Below are 16,337 nucleotides of genomic sequence, written 5' to 3'. Positions count from 1 at the left end.
AATGAATTTATTGATTTCACAAGGCAATAAATACAGAGGCGCCCGTGGAATTTCTGTGTAATCTATAAATAAATAAATGTAAGTAAATTATTTCTTCTTATTTGATTCTTGAATTGTCGTTTAAGCAGACTCCCAAACATTCACTCAGTTGAGCCCTCTGGAAAGTTAGGGGAATAAAATGTGCATACCAGCTTCGCCATCCACAGGAAGTTTCCCGGACAGGTCTATAATAACCGAACACAAATCCTCAAGGATCCATGCCTGAAATCCAGCAGCAAGTGTAGTGTGAAGCAGACATTTCTCAAGCTCACACTTGGACAAACTTCTACTAGAGAATTTAACCAAGTAATCATTGATTTGATGTCTCTGAGACACTAAATTGCAAAGCTTTTTCCCCTACGCCCTCAATCATTCTATCAATAGGCTGACTGACATTCAGCCTAGTGTCAAAAACGACAATGTCTTCACTTTTAACGCTGTGTTGAGCGTTCTTTTTTTTTCTTTAGACTCGAATCAAGTCTTTGAGTCTAACATGTTTTGGGTGGGAGGGAAACAGATGGTTTTCATTAAAAGTGTCAAAGCAAGTGTTCATTGCAAGGGTATTATCCAGCTACCCTGGCACATTTTGTTTCCGTAAATGTCTGTTCTAAACGATGGAGCTGTCTCGACAACTTCACTTGATTCTTTGGTTGTTGTTTTTTTCAGGAGAAATGCTTTTGCCTTTGAGCAGTTGCGAGAAGCGACTGTGCAGCAGACAAGCAATTAGTCCACAAAGGCCAGACCATTAGACTGAGTGAGGCAACCCTTCAAAGAGACGAGGGCATAAATCCTTCCGGCATGCCGGCACACGCATCTTGACTGGACGGCACTTTGTTAGTTTGTGAAGCAGGTTGCGGGGAAGCGCTCAATTTGAGTCTCCCAGATGAAGCGCCACAATTGTCCTTCCCGCAGACAAGCAGCGCCTGGGTAATCTTGCGGTTGTCTCATCTTGACATTCAGAGGCCGCCGCCGCCACCGCCTGCACTGCTGGGAATTTCCGGCAAAAGCCTGACAAGACATTTGCATGTGAATGATCCGACTCTGCCTCATAGAACTTCTCACCTGATGGAAATGAAGTTGGTGATTAAAACCAGTCTATTATCTCTCATTTGGTTGGGCAACCTCACAGTCTCTGACGCAGTGACGTGCGGTGAGGTTCATGACTAGGGAGGCACTGACGGGGGACACCAACTCATATAACAACGTAAAATGCATATATATATATACAGATTGTCATATAAAGCAGTTAACCAAATGTCTGATTTTTATGTTTTGATTGGCGAATATAAATGCAAGGAATAAAACACCAGACAAGTTTTAACATAAATGTTTATTAAAATAATAATAATAATAAAAGTAAATTTCAAACCAGCAATCTACTGTGAAATTGCAGTAGATATGTTGGATAACAATATTTAGGCATATATATGCATACACGTTATTTAAAATCTAAAAAGAAAAAATCCCGTCACTTACTTTATATGGTGTACCGGCACAAAAGTTTGCAGTGCCGAGGACATGTGGAGCCATAGAACGAAGTTATTTCGAAGCGCCGATGGCCGAGCGGTTGGGCACATTGACGGTAGTGTGGGCTCGTGAGTGAACGATTCGTTTGAAAGAACGAATTTATTTCAGTGAACGAGAGTGAGAACGAATGATTCGTTCTTTTTTTCAGTTCATACAACTTCAACCAGTAGGTGTCGGTAATGCGTATTGAAGCTGGTGCCACCTCGCTGTAAAACAAAACGAATAAGGTAATGACGTAATTTCCCTTTCACGAACAAGTCGTAAATTGCATTTCCCGTTCACCAACTGAATCGGATCTGTGAGTGAACGAGTCAGTGAGTGAGTGATTTGCCTTTCCAGTTCATCGCGAGAACGGATCAGTGAGGGAAGTTATCCTGACTTTCCCATTCGCGAACGAGTCAACGAGTGAACTGCCTTCCTTCCCCCCGTGCATCAGCGGATCAGTCAGTGAATGTGTTGCGTCCCCTGGCGTGAACTATGTAAGCCGGAATGTCGATTTACGATTTGCCAAGGAAAGAAAGAACCACTCACTGAAACACCACTTCTTTTATGCACGTTTTCTCCAAGCTAACGGCTAACTTTATTGCATGAAGGGATGCGCCGTTATGCAACAACGGGGAGATTATGCTTCTCTTTGGGTAATCTTGATTTTATAACACTTGTAGCAGTTTTTAAATAACGTGTATGTATATATACGCCAAAATATTGTTATCCAATATATCTACTGCAATTTCACATTGGATTGCTGGTTTGAAATTTACTTGTTTTATTATTATTATTATTTTAATAAACATTTATGTTAAAACTTGTCTGGTGTTTTATTCCTTGTTTTTATACTCGCCAATTAAAACATAAAAATCAGACATTTGGTTCACTGCTTTATATGACAATGTGTAGGTACACCTCATGGACACCTCATGGACACTTCAATAGGTACACTACACGAGGTAAAAATAAATAAATAAATAAAGGTTTAATTGCACAATAAAAGCACATTCAAGCATTTTCTCGCACCTGGGATCGAACCAAGACCTTACCAAGTAAGAGCCCACGTCACTAACCAGTCAGCTGTTTCGACATGACAAGCTGTGGTCAAAAGCACTGTTTTGTACAAGTGATGTGCATCACAGGCCAATAGGGAAAAAGCTTCAGTGAAAGTGAAAAGTGCCACACCGGACCTCACCCCCACCTCCTGATTGGCTGTTTGAGCTGTGATGTCCCTTGGACACTCCATTAGGTACACCGCCATTTTCAAGTGTACCTAATAACAGGCCACTTTATTAGGGAAATATCATGGTCAAAGGTCACGTGTCAAGCTCTAGTCCTTGGGGCCGCATTCCAACATGTTTCCCAAGTGACCCTCGTTAAGCGCAGGTGCGTGAAAAGTTTTAGCTTCTTTCACGTTCAAAAGGAGCTAAAAGTTTTCACGCACCTGCACTTAACGAGGGAATCACACGGACACTCCATTAGGTACACCGCCATTTTCAAGTGTACCTAATAACAGGCCACTTTATTAGGGAAATATCATGGTCAAAGGTCACAGGTCTCAAGCTCTAGTCCTCGGGGCCGCGTTCCAACATGTTTTCCAAGTGACCCTCGTTAAGCGCAGGTGCGTGAAAAGTTTTAGCTTCTTTCACGTTCAAAAGGAGCTAAAAGTTTTCACGCACCTGCACTTAACGAGGGAATCACACGGACACTCCATTAGGTACACCGCCATTTTCAAGTGTACCTAATAATAGGCCACTTTATTAGGGAAATATCATGGTCAAAGGTCACAGGTCTCAAGCTCTAGTCCTCGGGGCCGCGTTCCAACATGTTTTCCAAGTGACCCTCGTTAAGCGCAGGTGCGTGAAAAGTTTTAGCTTCTTTCACGTTCAAAAGGAGCTAAAAGTTTTCACGCACCTGCACTTAACGAGGGAATCACACGGACACTCCATTAGGTACACCGCCATTTTCAAGTATACTGACTGACAGGCCACTTTATTAGGGAAATATCATGGTCAAAGGTCACAGGTCTCAAGCTCTAGTCCTCGGGGCCGCGTTCCAACATGTTTACCAAGTGACCCTCGTTAAGCGCAGGTGCGTGAAAAGTTTTAGCTTCTTTCACGTTCAAAAGGAGCTAAAAGTTTTCACACACCTGCGCTTAACGAGGGAATCAGACGGACACTCCATTAGGTACACAGCCATTTTCAAGTGTACCTAATAACAGGCCACTTTATTAGGGAAATATCATGGTCAAAGGTCACAGGTCTCAAGCTCTAGTCCTCGGGGCCGCGTTCCAACATGTTTACCAAGTGACCCTCGTTAAGCGCAGGTGCGTGAAAAGTTTTAGCTTCTTTCACGTTCAAAAGGAGCTAAAAGTTTTCACGCACCTGCACTTAACGAGGGAATCACACGGACACTCCATTAGGTACACCGCCATTTTCAAGTGTACCTAATAACAGGCCACTTTATTAGGGAAATACATGAGGTGAATCTTGGAAAACATGTTGGAACGTGGCCCCAAGTACTAGAGCTTGACACCTGTGACCTTTGCCCATGATATTTCCCTAATAAAGTGGCCTGTCATTCGGTACACTTGAAAATGGCGGTGTACCTAATGGAGTGTCCAAGTGACATCACAGCCCAAACAGCCAATCAGGAGGTGGGGGTGAGGTCGGGTGTGGCACTTTTCACTTTCACTGAAGCTTTTTCCCTAGTGGCCTGTGATGCACATCGCAAGTACAAAACAGTGCTTTTGACCATAGCTTGTCATGTCGAAACAGCTGACTGGTTAGTGACGTGGGCTCTTACTCGGTAAGGTCTTGGTTCGATCCCAGGTGCGAGAAAATGCTTGAATGTGCTTTTATTGTGCAATTAAACCTTTATTTATTTATTTATTTATTTATTTTTACCTCGTGTAGTGTACCTATTGAAGTGTCCATGAGGTGTCCATGAGGTGTACCTACACATTGTCATATAAAGCAGTGAACCAAATGTCTGATTTTTATGTTTTAATTGGCGAGTATAAAAACAAGGAATAAAACACCAGACAAGTTTTAACATAAATGTTTATTAAAATAATAATAATAATAAAAAAAGTAAATTTCAAACCAGCAATCCAATGTGAAATTGCAGTAGATATATTGGATAACAATATTTTGGCGTATATATACATACACGTTATTTAAAAACTGCTACAAGTGTTATAAAATCAAGATTACCCAAAGAGAAGCATAATCTCCCCGTTGTTGCATAACGGCGCATCCCTTCATGCAATAAAGTTAGCCTTGGAGAAAACGTGCATAAAAGAAGTGGTGTTTCAGTGAGTGGTTCTTTCTTTCCTTGGCAAATCGTAAACCTACATTCTGGCTTACATAGTTCACGCCAGGGGACGCAACACGTTCACTGACTGATCCGTTGATGCACGGGAAGGCAGTTCACCCTTTAACTCGTTCGCGAACGGGAAAGTCAGGATTCGTTTTCTCACTAATCCGTTCTCGTGATGAACTGGAAAGGCAAATCACTCACTCACTGACTCGTTCACTCACAGATCCGATTCAGTTGGTGGACGGGAAATGCAATTTACGACTTGTTCGTGAACAGGAAGTTATGTCATTTTCTTCTTCGTTTTGTTTTACGGCGAGGTGGCACCAGCTTCAATGCGCATTACAGACACCTACTGGTTGAAGTCGTATGAACTGAAAAAAGAACGAATCAGTTTAGGAAATGATTCGCTCACTATCGTTCACTGAAATAAATTCGTTCTTTTGAACGAGTCGTTCACTCACGAGCCAACACTGTGGAGAACCTTTTTTCGTAGCCTCCGTAAGATCTCTTTTCAAAGCCGTTTTGTTCATCTAAAGAAACACAACGTTACAAACAGATGACAAAATACAAGATATTATACTCACCAGCTTAACTACGGAAATTAATTAATATAGCCACAGTGTTTGAACACTTAAACAGCGACATAAAGACAGAGAGCAGTTCAGTCTAACTGTATAGCCTGTCAACATAGGCAGCCGTGTGATTACGCAATCCTCAGAGGAGGCTAGACAGGACGTTGTCTTCGGTTTTAAAATACCTATAAAAAAGGAAAATGACTTTATTATAAAAAATTGGATTTGTTTTCCCCTTTTTCATGATGGCAGGGGAGGCGTAGCAGTAATTGTTATTGTACATTGGGAAGTGAAGACCTGCAGTAAGCTTGTAGTTACGTTTAACTGAAAGATCCGTAATGATGAAAGACTACGAGAGGCGAAATGCGATGAGATCCATTTCTGCCCTTTACATTGCATGATAACTCTCAGCTTTTCTTTCCATTTCATTTCCTCCATCTGCTCAACCTTTCAACTTTGGGAGTAGCGGTAGGCCATTCATGGGCCAGTTGTAACTTTAATTTCTCATGTCATCTGAAAACAGACTTATGATACATTCCGTTGATCGAGCTGCTCACCAGAAAGCCTATCTCTGGAAACTTTAGAAAAGTCCACTTTCCACCTCATTTCTAGCTATGGAATCTGAAGAAAGGGAAAGGATATGCTTGGTGCCCTCAACCCTGCGGCTCTTTCTTTTGTCTCTTTCACAATTGGAGAAAAAGAGCATTTGGCAGATATATTTCTCTTTAGCGGTCCGGGTTGAGCTCAGACAGGAAAAAAAGAAGAACAATAAGAAAAAGCAGGCTGACAATTCTATTCAAGCAGAACGTGCGAGTGAGATGTAAGACCCTTTGTCTGAAGTGAGTCTACGGGAAGTCGTTTCCTCTTTTCTGCCTGCCTGATAAATGTTGTATGGAGTGTTGAAGTAATAGCTGCATCAGCGCGATGGGTAGAGATGGGCAGGCGGGAAATAATTTGGGCTGCTCGGAAAAATGCACGTACAGAGAGGGACCTCTAAAATTGCAATGGAAAGTACTTGTTTGAAATGATGCCTCTTTCATGTTCAGGCGCTACCACCGCTTTGTTACGAAGCAGCTTTCGTCCGCTTCAATCATGAGTTGATCGGAGTCCATTTTTCCGTTATGGCCTGTCAAAGTAGGAAACATGGATACGTACGTTTAAAGAATTACACTGAGACAGAGATGGATGTATGTGTCCCTAAATGTATTTTGATGCTGATTTTGAAAATGTCCAGCAACATTACAGTCATGTCCAACGACATAACAAACTGTCGCTTCAGACATGAGAAATCTAAAAAGCTCAATACCGGTAATACAGTAATAAATAATATAGTAAAAAAGTTGGTCATGTTTTATTAAGAGGGTGGAAACTGTCTTATTTAGCTTCAGGCAAATGGATCTGTTTGCAGCTACTTCCCACTGCATGCCAAGCACATGACCACAGCTTCACGTCGCTTGGGAGAAACGTGAGTCTATTTGCAACAGACTTTCCATTGGTAATGACAGACTGCTAACCTCTGGTTATCTTATAATAATTATTGTTATTATTATGCATATGCAATTAATGAAGCAAAATACCCTCCTATGATTGTTAAATAAAACCTTGCAACTGCCTCTTTGGCTGAATGACATGTAAGCATCAAGGAATTGCCAATATCCGCCCAATGTCTCCCAACAGCGCGGCAGGCTTCATTTGCTTCCAAAGTGATGTGCTCTCAGAAAGGCTGGCGGGACTCATTGTAATCACGCCTAATGCAGAATACACTCAGTCTGTCTGCGAAGCGGCCGGCTCATTCAACGTGATTGCGCCAACCCTTTTAATCAAGCATTTGGAGGACACAAAAAGAGAGGAGAAAATAGTTTTGCTGATTACATTTAGTAAATGTCCTCTCGGCAGCAAAACTCTTATTTGCGGGGAAAATGTTTTGTGTTATTAAAGAGCCGTGCTATTTAAATGTGAGGGCATTCTGGGATTTTCTGAAAGACGCTTATCTGTCGATTTTCTATACTGCTTGTCCTCATTAGGGTTGCGGGTGAGCTGGAGCCTTTCATAGCTGATTTTGGACGCGAGGTGGGGGCAACCATCAGTTCCTCCTGAGGACAATTAAATTTGTCTATTTTTTTAAAACTAGATTTATCATGTGACATCACAAATAACTTGGGGCTGGCAGTATAATCTGAAGGAGATTTTGTTAGTGTTCAGTTCACCCTGGTCATCTACGTTAGCGCCATGTTGGACGATACTTCGTCTCTGTTGCTCATTTGCTGAGGCTTTAACGCGATCAGGCGACTCGCTCGGAGGTGACAAGTGAAAAGACGGGAATGCATTTCACGCGCGAGGTATCAAGCAAATGGAAGATTTACAGTTTACGAGGCTCTCTTGTTCATAAAACTCCTATTCAATTAAGGAGGGTCACCAAAGCAGCTGCAGCTTCTCCTATAACATGAGCGCCATTTCGACAGACAGGCCCAATTTGCATGTTATCAAATATTGAAGGACAAAGCATCTAATTCATTTCATTATTGTTGTAACCGTTAAGGGGAAAAAAAAGTTTTTTTTCTTCATTATATATACTTGGCTAAATAATCGTATAAGACTTTTATTCCGTCAAACATCAAAATTGGCTTTTTCCCAAAAAAAAAAAACAAAATCTATATATCGATCGACCTCTAATCTCGACTACACCACACACCCAAAGAACAGTAATGTTTTTTCCCCACGTCTCGCATACAATTGTTTTTTGTGTACCCCGATTTATGGATTCCTTGACATGACTTTGACAAATGCATCCAGCCGCACCAAAGCTGCTCATTTTGTATTCTCAGCAAAAGCAGACTTGACTTTGTCTTCCCTGGCGGGAACGCGTTACTCACGATCTTTAAAACATTGTACTGCCGTGGCAAAAGGCCAAACGCAAAGAGTCGTAATAGCTTAGTGTAGTTTTCTGCCCACGTTTGAATTCATAATGGCATGGAATGTTTACAGCTCACATTTATGTTTGTGTGCGAGTGTTTTCTAGACGCGGCGCTGCAAGCTCAGCATCCCTGTGTTGCAACAAAGATCCAAAAGCACACTGAGCGTCTGCCTTTGTTTGGTGGTTCAAACAAACTACAAATTACTCTGGCAGGTGTTTTTCTTTTTAAAGGTGGCGCCTTCAACAATTTACATATTGAAGGTGCAAAGTGAGTTAGTTCAGGCTCCTTTGGCTTTGAGGTCACATTTGAAAAAAAAAACCACTCTGTAAAGTCATGCACTCTTAAAATGGATCAAGAGCAAACGAATTTTGGTCAAAAATTGGACAGACACATTTGGATCAATCCGACCGAACCTTCTGGCTTGTTTTGTACAAAACAGCCCCAAAAATTGTTGTGGTGGGTTGGTCCATTTTTGGTCTACAGATTGTTTGAGAATAAGCAATTCCACCTCTGGCCATTCTAATGAAACAGCAACCTGGAACAAAGGTGGGTAAATACTCCCGTTTTCAAGCGGTAAAAAAAATTCACACTCAGGGAATTGAAATGCTCTAATTATAATTATTGTTCATTATTTTGTCGTCTACTGCCTGGTGAGTCCAGATGCTTCATTGCTCTACATTGTGCGTGGCCATTAACTAATCAGTGAGGCTTTCAAAAGTGCGCAATTAACATAACGCCTGGTGGTATTCGTTACGCACATGATTATGCTTCATTACGTCCTGCGAGCATGAAAAACGTGAGGTTAGATCCTGGAGTTGTGTATTCAAGTCTGGTGTAGATCATGGAATGTATTTTTACTTGTGCTTCCAATCTGATTGTCTTCAGGTCAAGTTTGGTGGAGTCTCATCAAATCCAGACTGAGCACAGCGTTTTGTAACCACTTCAAGTATTGCCACCTACAGGACTGGAGTGCAACTGTACCTACAGTAAACTCAGTTTACCTCATTACATAATGCAAAAGTCATGTGACAGTAACATTAATGATTCTGGACTATTGTAACGAGAATATAAAAATTTAGTATACAGAAATAACGTGTGCTTGTAATTCTCAATCCTTCTCCAATTGGACAAAGCATGTCATATTAAGAGACCTGGGGACAGTTTAAAAGTGTGAAAAGGACATTCATGATACCTCTTTTTGAACCCTTTGCTTTCATTTATTGCATTATATTCATCTCACATAGTATGCCCACGCTCACTTACAATTACACACACACATCTACCCAAAACACACACACACACACACACACACAGCGTATGTGCAAGGTATCATCCGCTGATAATGAGCACGCAGCCAGGTGGAAGGCGTCTCTCCTACCCCGAGAAAAAGCTCCCAGGCGACATCGGTATCGTGCGAGCAATCTATAGAGGAACCTGGCAAATCCAGGCCTGCTTCTTTTAGTGTTTCAGGGTGACGCCAGCTTTTGTGTGCTTGCTCCGTTGCATTGGAATTACCTTCTAATTCACCTCGTCCGTTTTCCTGTCGGTAATAACTGTGTTTGCGCCGTATCCACCAACGCCATGCTTATGTGGAGCTCTGTGAAAGGTAGCATCTTTCCTCTTTTGAAGGAGAAGAAGATCTTGTAGTCACACATCAGACAACTCTGAGAATAAAACATCACAGTATCACATACACACGCACACAAAATGGTTGCCTGGTGTGCAACGAGCCGCGACTTTGTCTCTGATGAGGACGACATAACATGTCAAGACTCGTAACAAGCAAGTCAGGTCAGGCTGACTAGATGTTATTTGACAGGTTGGTTGGTTGGTATGTGTGTATGTGTACGTGTGTGTGTGTGATTTGTAAAATGTACTTTGAGATTACATTATTTCCATTATTGTTTTGAAACAAAACGTTCTGATCTAATAAGAGGTCAAAGATTCCAGAGCAGCCAGTGTTGTGCCCGTGCGGACGAGACGTAGGCAAAAAGTCAAGATGTTCATTTTTTGCAACGACTTAACAGGAAGATGAAAATGTCAGAAAGACATCACTGCCGGCAAAATCGATTGTTCTTAAGATTTAGAATGTTTACCGAGCTGCCCACTGACATTTTCACTATAATTATAGTTACATTTAGTTTTCTCAAATGTTTCAATTTATTTTTATAAGCATTTTATTTGATGAACAAAAGTGTTTTTTATGTTAGTTTTTCCCTGTGTTTCTCAGTCTCTATCTTAACTCACAATATTAGCATGCCTGTATTTGCTTTTAGACATATTGATTGTGGAAGTGGGTCCTCTAAATGTCTTTTTGTTGTGGACTTTGCGATGTTAATTTGACACACACTGAGCTGCTTCCTTCCTGGTGCTAATTGGTTCAGCGCATGCAGTTGGTAAGAAAAACAAACTACCGTATTTGCCGGTGTATTGGTCGACCTTTTTCGATCCAAAATCGACCGAAAAAAATCGACCTCGACTTATACACCGAGTCATAAAATTTAACTTCGTATTCATCGCTTCAAATGTGATGGTAACCAAGGCCGTTTCTCATGCATCTCATTGTGCGTTGCACTTAGAAAATTTGAGCCGTGCGGCGTGCGCGAGTGCGCGGCCCGCTGGAAGTCCAATGAGGCGCCGCGATCTCCTGCGCGGTGCTTATAAAGTGCCGATCCGCTCGGCTTGGAGCTATTTCCGACCTCCCGTTGGTGCCGGGCGGCGTGCGCGAGCTCGCCGGCCGCGATCTCCTGCGCGGTGCTTATAAAGTGCCGATCCGCTCGGCTTGGAGCTATTTCCGACCTCCCGTTGGTGCCGGGCGGCGTGCGCGAGCTCGCCGGCCGCGATCTCCTGCGCGGTGCTTATAAAGTGCCGATCCGCTCGGCTTGGAGCTATTTCCGACCTCCCGTTGGTGCCGGGCGGCGTGCGCGAGCTCGCCGGCCGCGATCTCCTCCGCGGTGCTTATAAAGTGCCGATCCGCTCGGCTTGGAGCTATTTCCGGCCTCCCGTTGGTGCCGGGCGGCGTGCGCGAGCTCGCCGGCCGCGATCTCCTCCGCGGTGCTTATAAACAGCCGCATGCGCACGGCCTCCCGGAATTTGAACACATTTCGTCAATAAATTTCGCATATTGAATTTTGAAGTTTAATATAATGCAACAATTGAGCTCGACTTATACAAAGGATATATCATAAAATCGTAAATTTCCGTCGAATTTTAGGGGGGTCGACTTATACACCGAGTCGACCTGTACACCGGCAAATACGGTATTCATTTTGATTAAACCCAGACACATTTTGCTCACTGACCCAGCATGACAAATATCTTCACATATATACAGAAGAGAACCTGTGTGTCGTGCGATGCCGTTAGTGCTGTGACTGGCACATGGAACCACAACCCATCAGTTGCCTCAATCAGTCATCACGGAGGCGACACGATGAAGCGTCCCGGTGGCGGAGTTAACATCTCCTGATGGAGGCGAGACTGCGGCCCGCCCATGTGACCTAGACCAGATAAAGCGCCGACTACAGATAATTAAGAAAGTGCCAGCACCTTCTTTCCATTTGTGCGGCTGTGTTATTAAGGGACATCCAGCTAGGGGGAGAGATTCATGTAAATCACCAGCCTGTGTGGCTATATGGAGAATAGAATATGGAGAATAGAAAATGGAGATGGGCAAGGAATGCATTCATTAGAACTTTGCAGGTACATTCAAGTAATCCTATTCGCTGGTAAGAGGGACAGAGTTCCACCACCAATAATGGATATACGTCACAAGTGACCCCCACCCTACACGGTCTGCAGTTCACGATAGCAATGGCAACTATTAGGGTTAGGGCAGGGTTCGGCAACCCAAAATGTTCAAAGAGCCATATTTGCCCCAAAATACAAAAAACATACCGTCTAGAGCCGCAAAAATCTAAAAGCCTTTTATAAGGCAACATAGACTGTCAATACATAGTAAGTTGTATGCCTACTATTAAAATAATTTACAGAAAAATAGTGGTGTCAATTTGATCATTTCTTCTTGCGGCCCATTCGAGTTCACGTACCTGCATAGCAGCGCTGTCTGTTCAATATCGGTCACGTCACACGACTCATCCATCCCAGGCAATTGAGAAAGCTGGAGCTGAATTGATGTCCTTGATTTGCTGATCGGTGATATTGTTTGTGCGGAGAGCCTCCATGTACTCGGTGAATGGTTTTCCGCGTTTTATTATCTCCGGGGCTGCAACAAAACTTGCAGCAGTAGTAGAGTTTGGCGATGCAATCCACTTCTTGAAACTGTTTTTTTGGTCCTCAAATTTCTCCACCAGCACTGCAATTGCACCTTTCCTCTCAATTGCAACTGGGTGATCGGCAGCAAATTTAGCATGCTTTAGCTGAAAATGTCGCTCCAAATTCCTCTTCTTATTTGACAACTTCTCATTGCAAATCAAAGATGCAGGCAATGCTTCAGCATTGGCAATGAAAGCAAAGAGTTCAGTCTATTCTTTCTTAAAGCCTCTGCTCTCATCAGCAATCTTTCTCTTTTTGCCTTTTGAATCCATGGCCGATCACTCACTCACCTGTTTGTTTACAACTCACCTGTGCTGTGTCGCATGCTATGACGCAATTGTGCTATTTGGCGTCATTCTTAAATTTGGTATTTTTAATATATTTACAACTACATACATTTTTACAGCATAAGAACGGTTGTGTCACGATTAGCGTCTAAAAACCATATTTAAAACAACAACAACAACAAACTTTTTTTTCCATTTTCACGCATTTTTGCAAAAACTCCAGGGAGCCGCTAGGGGCGTGCTAAAGAGCCGCAAGCGGCTCTGGAGCCGCGGGTTGCCAACCCCTGGTCTAAATAATATAGGCTTTTGAATGTCTAAAAATATTACTGCCAGATGAACAGCAAGTCTCAAAAGGAATCCCTCCAACATATGCAGACAATTTTGCCTGCAATTGTATTCTCTTGCTGTGATGATCGCACATTACATCAAGAATCTTGGCTACCAGATGAATCCGTGTCTTGCTGCCATGATAAGGGGTAAGCGTTATATTGATCAACTTGTCTTCCATCGAGTGAGGAAAATTGCGGTCATGATTGAAAGGGCAGATATGACACATGGTTTCATTTGTTTAGATTTTATTGTTGGGTAAAAGGACAAGCGTTATTTATTTATATATGTATAAATAGCAATCAGCCATTGCACAAAGGGACACGCGCGCACGCACACACACACAGAGGACATGAATACCATGGATGTGGAAAGCGGTGAAGTGGAGGACCATCACTTGCGTTTTAATCTGTACACTCGGAACAAACCAATCGAATCAGCCGCTCGGGGCGTAAAAGAAATTGTGTGGCAGAAAATGGGATAGTGACGTGTGACACACGATGAGACAGGAAAAACAGATTTCATATCGTATATACACGCCAAAAGTCCATTGTGGATTTTTCAGATGCAGTTGTCATTGGGATTGTTAATGCATAGAAAGGAGTCCATTGTCAGCATGGAAGCTTGTCTTCAACATTGTATATCATAAATACCCATAGTCTATCTCACTCTAATCTCACCAGGGTGCATCCTAGTCTAGTCTAAATTCCTTTCTGTTCGTTTGGTCCAAGTTTTAATCTTTCGTACAGACAGGTGCTCTATTAACTCTTTCTCAAGGAACAATCTTTGAAATGAAGTGATATTTTTGCCTTCTTAAAGCTGAAATAAACATCACAGTCAACTTGATTTTCCTGCTTTGGACTGTAACAAACAAACATGAAACACCAAATTAAAATTGACCACATGATGCTAATAGGTTAGTGAGCATCGGACTGTAATGAGACTCTTGGGCTGCACTTTAAAGCAGACAGCATCAGGCTGTGGATAGCCGCGCTCAGCGTGAATGTGAAGGGGCAAGGAGAAAAATGACAGATTAATTTTCCTTCAAGGCACGGGAGAGAAGTTCAGGGTAAGTTACGAGAGACGTCTGGATCTGTATTGGAGTTTTTAAAAGGTATCTCTTCATTAAATAACACTTGGTCAACAGCAAATTTTAATCGCAGATGTGTCCCTTCAAGTATTTTGATGCCGATTCAAAAAATGTCTTTAATATGTTCTTTATAGTTTCCATCTCTGATTGAATTAAAAAAAAAAATGTTGACCAGTGTAATTATTTTATTGACTCTGATTACTTTTGGCTCGATCGTAATATGGAGCTCGGCATGTTTAATTAGCATTTTCAAATGTGTTGCTCTCCCACAAAATTCAGTGCACCAATACGGGAACCCAATTATGTCTCCCCGACCCACACCAAGACGTTGCCTTTGACCACATCGGTGATCTCGCAGTTGAGCTTGTTGAGCCGCCCATCCAGGATGAAGAGGGACTCCCTTGAAGGAGTCATGAGGTACTGGCCGAAAGTCCCGCCACCCACCACCGCCCGGTTGCTGGCGCTCCAAGGCCATTCGTACGGTTTGATGGCCTCTTTCAGGCTCTTGATCATCTTCACTTTGCCGCTGTGCAGCTCCACAAACAGTACGTCGGTCTGGCGGCCGGAGCTGCCGAACACGTTGTACTGGTGGGCCTCGGTGAAGGAGCGCTGGAAGGTCAGGTCGGAGAGGTGCAGGTTGGTGTGGATGTCAAAGGGCTCCCCGACGTCGCCTCGCTCTGAGACCGTCTGTATCCGCATTAGGCCGTGGCCGTCGTCCACGGTGACGAGGTAACGGCCGTCCGGGGACGCGTGGGGCGTTCCGGTGACGTCGCGGTTCTGGCCCACCACGCCGTCCGTCACACTGTCCAAGATGACCTGAGGCTGCGTGGCGCCCGTGGAGTCGGGGCGGCAATTGATAAAGTAATAGCCGCCCAGGTGGGTGTAAGCCGCCGACTTGGGGATGCAGTTAAAGTCCCGCAGGCTGATGTTCCTCACATAAGCCATCGTGTCTAAGTCGATCTTGTGCAGGACAGGCTCGTTTCGGTGAAAGATGAGGCCAAATCTGTTGGCAATTTCAGGAGAGACAACACAAAAGATTGAATCAATAGATAATCATGACATTTCTGTGCTTGAACCAGTCATTTGTCACGGCTGGACCAGTCGCCGCTTTGTTTTAGACTGAAAAGTCATCAACTCTTTGGATGGAGCGCAACCATATTTTGTACAGACAGACAACTACACACTTGGGTCACATACTGGACCGTTCATGCAGCTATTCATTTCATACCGCTCGTTGTGTCAAGGGTCTGCTTCAGACTACTATCCAAGGTAGTGTTGGCCAGTTTAGCACAGGGCAGATTGTGAATATTTCGCTCAAAGGTCAAATATGCACCCAACATTTTGGATTGGAGGAAAGGCGCACCACACCCTAGATGGATTTGAGAAGGGAGACATGCTACGACTGAAAAACTGGTATACAGCAAAATATTTCAAACACAGTCAACATTAAAGTATCCAATTTTAAAACAAAAGAACACAGACACGTACGCGAACCTCGCCGCCACCCCTATACGCGAGGACAGGTCTGATGTTCAGATAAATAAAAATGTAAAATGTTGTGTTGTTCTGATTGTGATCTTGTGACGTTTTGCTACGTCTGAACATTCTGCGCACGTATTTACGATGCCCCCAGGCTTAATTCTAATTACCTAGGGGTAACCGACATCAACATTCAGCAACGAGTATACAGAAATACATAATCCAATCCAGAGCAATAATGCTACAGGCTGAAGTAGAGATGATAATGCTTTGTTTTTTTTCTACATTTACATTTATTCAAGCAAACAGTCTGGTGCTAAGGAACATTAGTTATTGTCCCTGCAATGCGACACTGCTGCATCTGCTTATTTGGACCTGGTCCACACAGTTTCTTGTGTTGGTAAGCAGTTCTCCACCGGTGTTTAAAAGTCATAAACATACCAAAGACAGAATTGCACAAATTATCTCCAGAAATATTTATTTTACAAATTTACAAAGTTAATGACATGACTGATGC

At 43.0% G+C, this 16,337-nt stretch overlaps 1 protein-coding gene and 1 long non-coding RNA gene across 6 annotated transcripts in view; both read right to left on the bottom strand.

Annotated features, from left to right (window-relative positions):
• Positions 1 to 9,557: 9,557 nt before the first annotated feature.
• On the bottom strand, positions 9,558 to 13,027 carry LOC125991294 (uncharacterized). Of its 2 annotated transcripts, XR_007489230.2 has the most exons (3): positions 12,412 to 13,027; positions 11,705 to 11,862; positions 9,558 to 10,026 (listed from the first exon to the last, which is right to left on the bottom strand). It is a non-coding gene; the product is annotated as an uncharacterized lncRNA (long non-coding RNA). The 2 variants fall into 2 exon arrangements; XR_007489233.2 differs by lacking the exon at positions 11,705 to 11,862.
• Positions 13,028 to 13,482: 455 nt separating this feature from the next.
• fstl5 (follistatin-like 5) overlaps positions 13,483 to 16,337 on the bottom strand; it is a 75,486-nt gene continuing 72,631 nt past the window's right edge. For all 4 annotated transcript variants that reach the window (XM_049763497.1, XM_049763727.1, XM_049763651.1 and 1 more), the window contains one exon: positions 13,483 to 15,344. In XM_049763497.1, the coding sequence (XP_049619454.1) occupies positions 14,642 to 15,344 (703 nt within the window). In that variant the 3' untranslated portion in view covers positions 13,483 to 14,641. The remainder of the gene's footprint in view (positions 15,345 to 16,337) is intronic.

Source organism: Syngnathus scovelli, chromosome 1 (assembly GCF_024217435.2).
Source record: "Syngnathus scovelli strain Florida chromosome 1, RoL_Ssco_1.2, whole genome shotgun sequence".
Taxonomy (NCBI): Eukaryota; Metazoa; Chordata; class Actinopteri; order Syngnathiformes; family Syngnathidae; genus Syngnathus; species Syngnathus scovelli.
The sequence above is the reverse complement of the archived record's forward strand: the minus strand, read 5'-3'. Positions and strand labels throughout refer to the sequence as shown.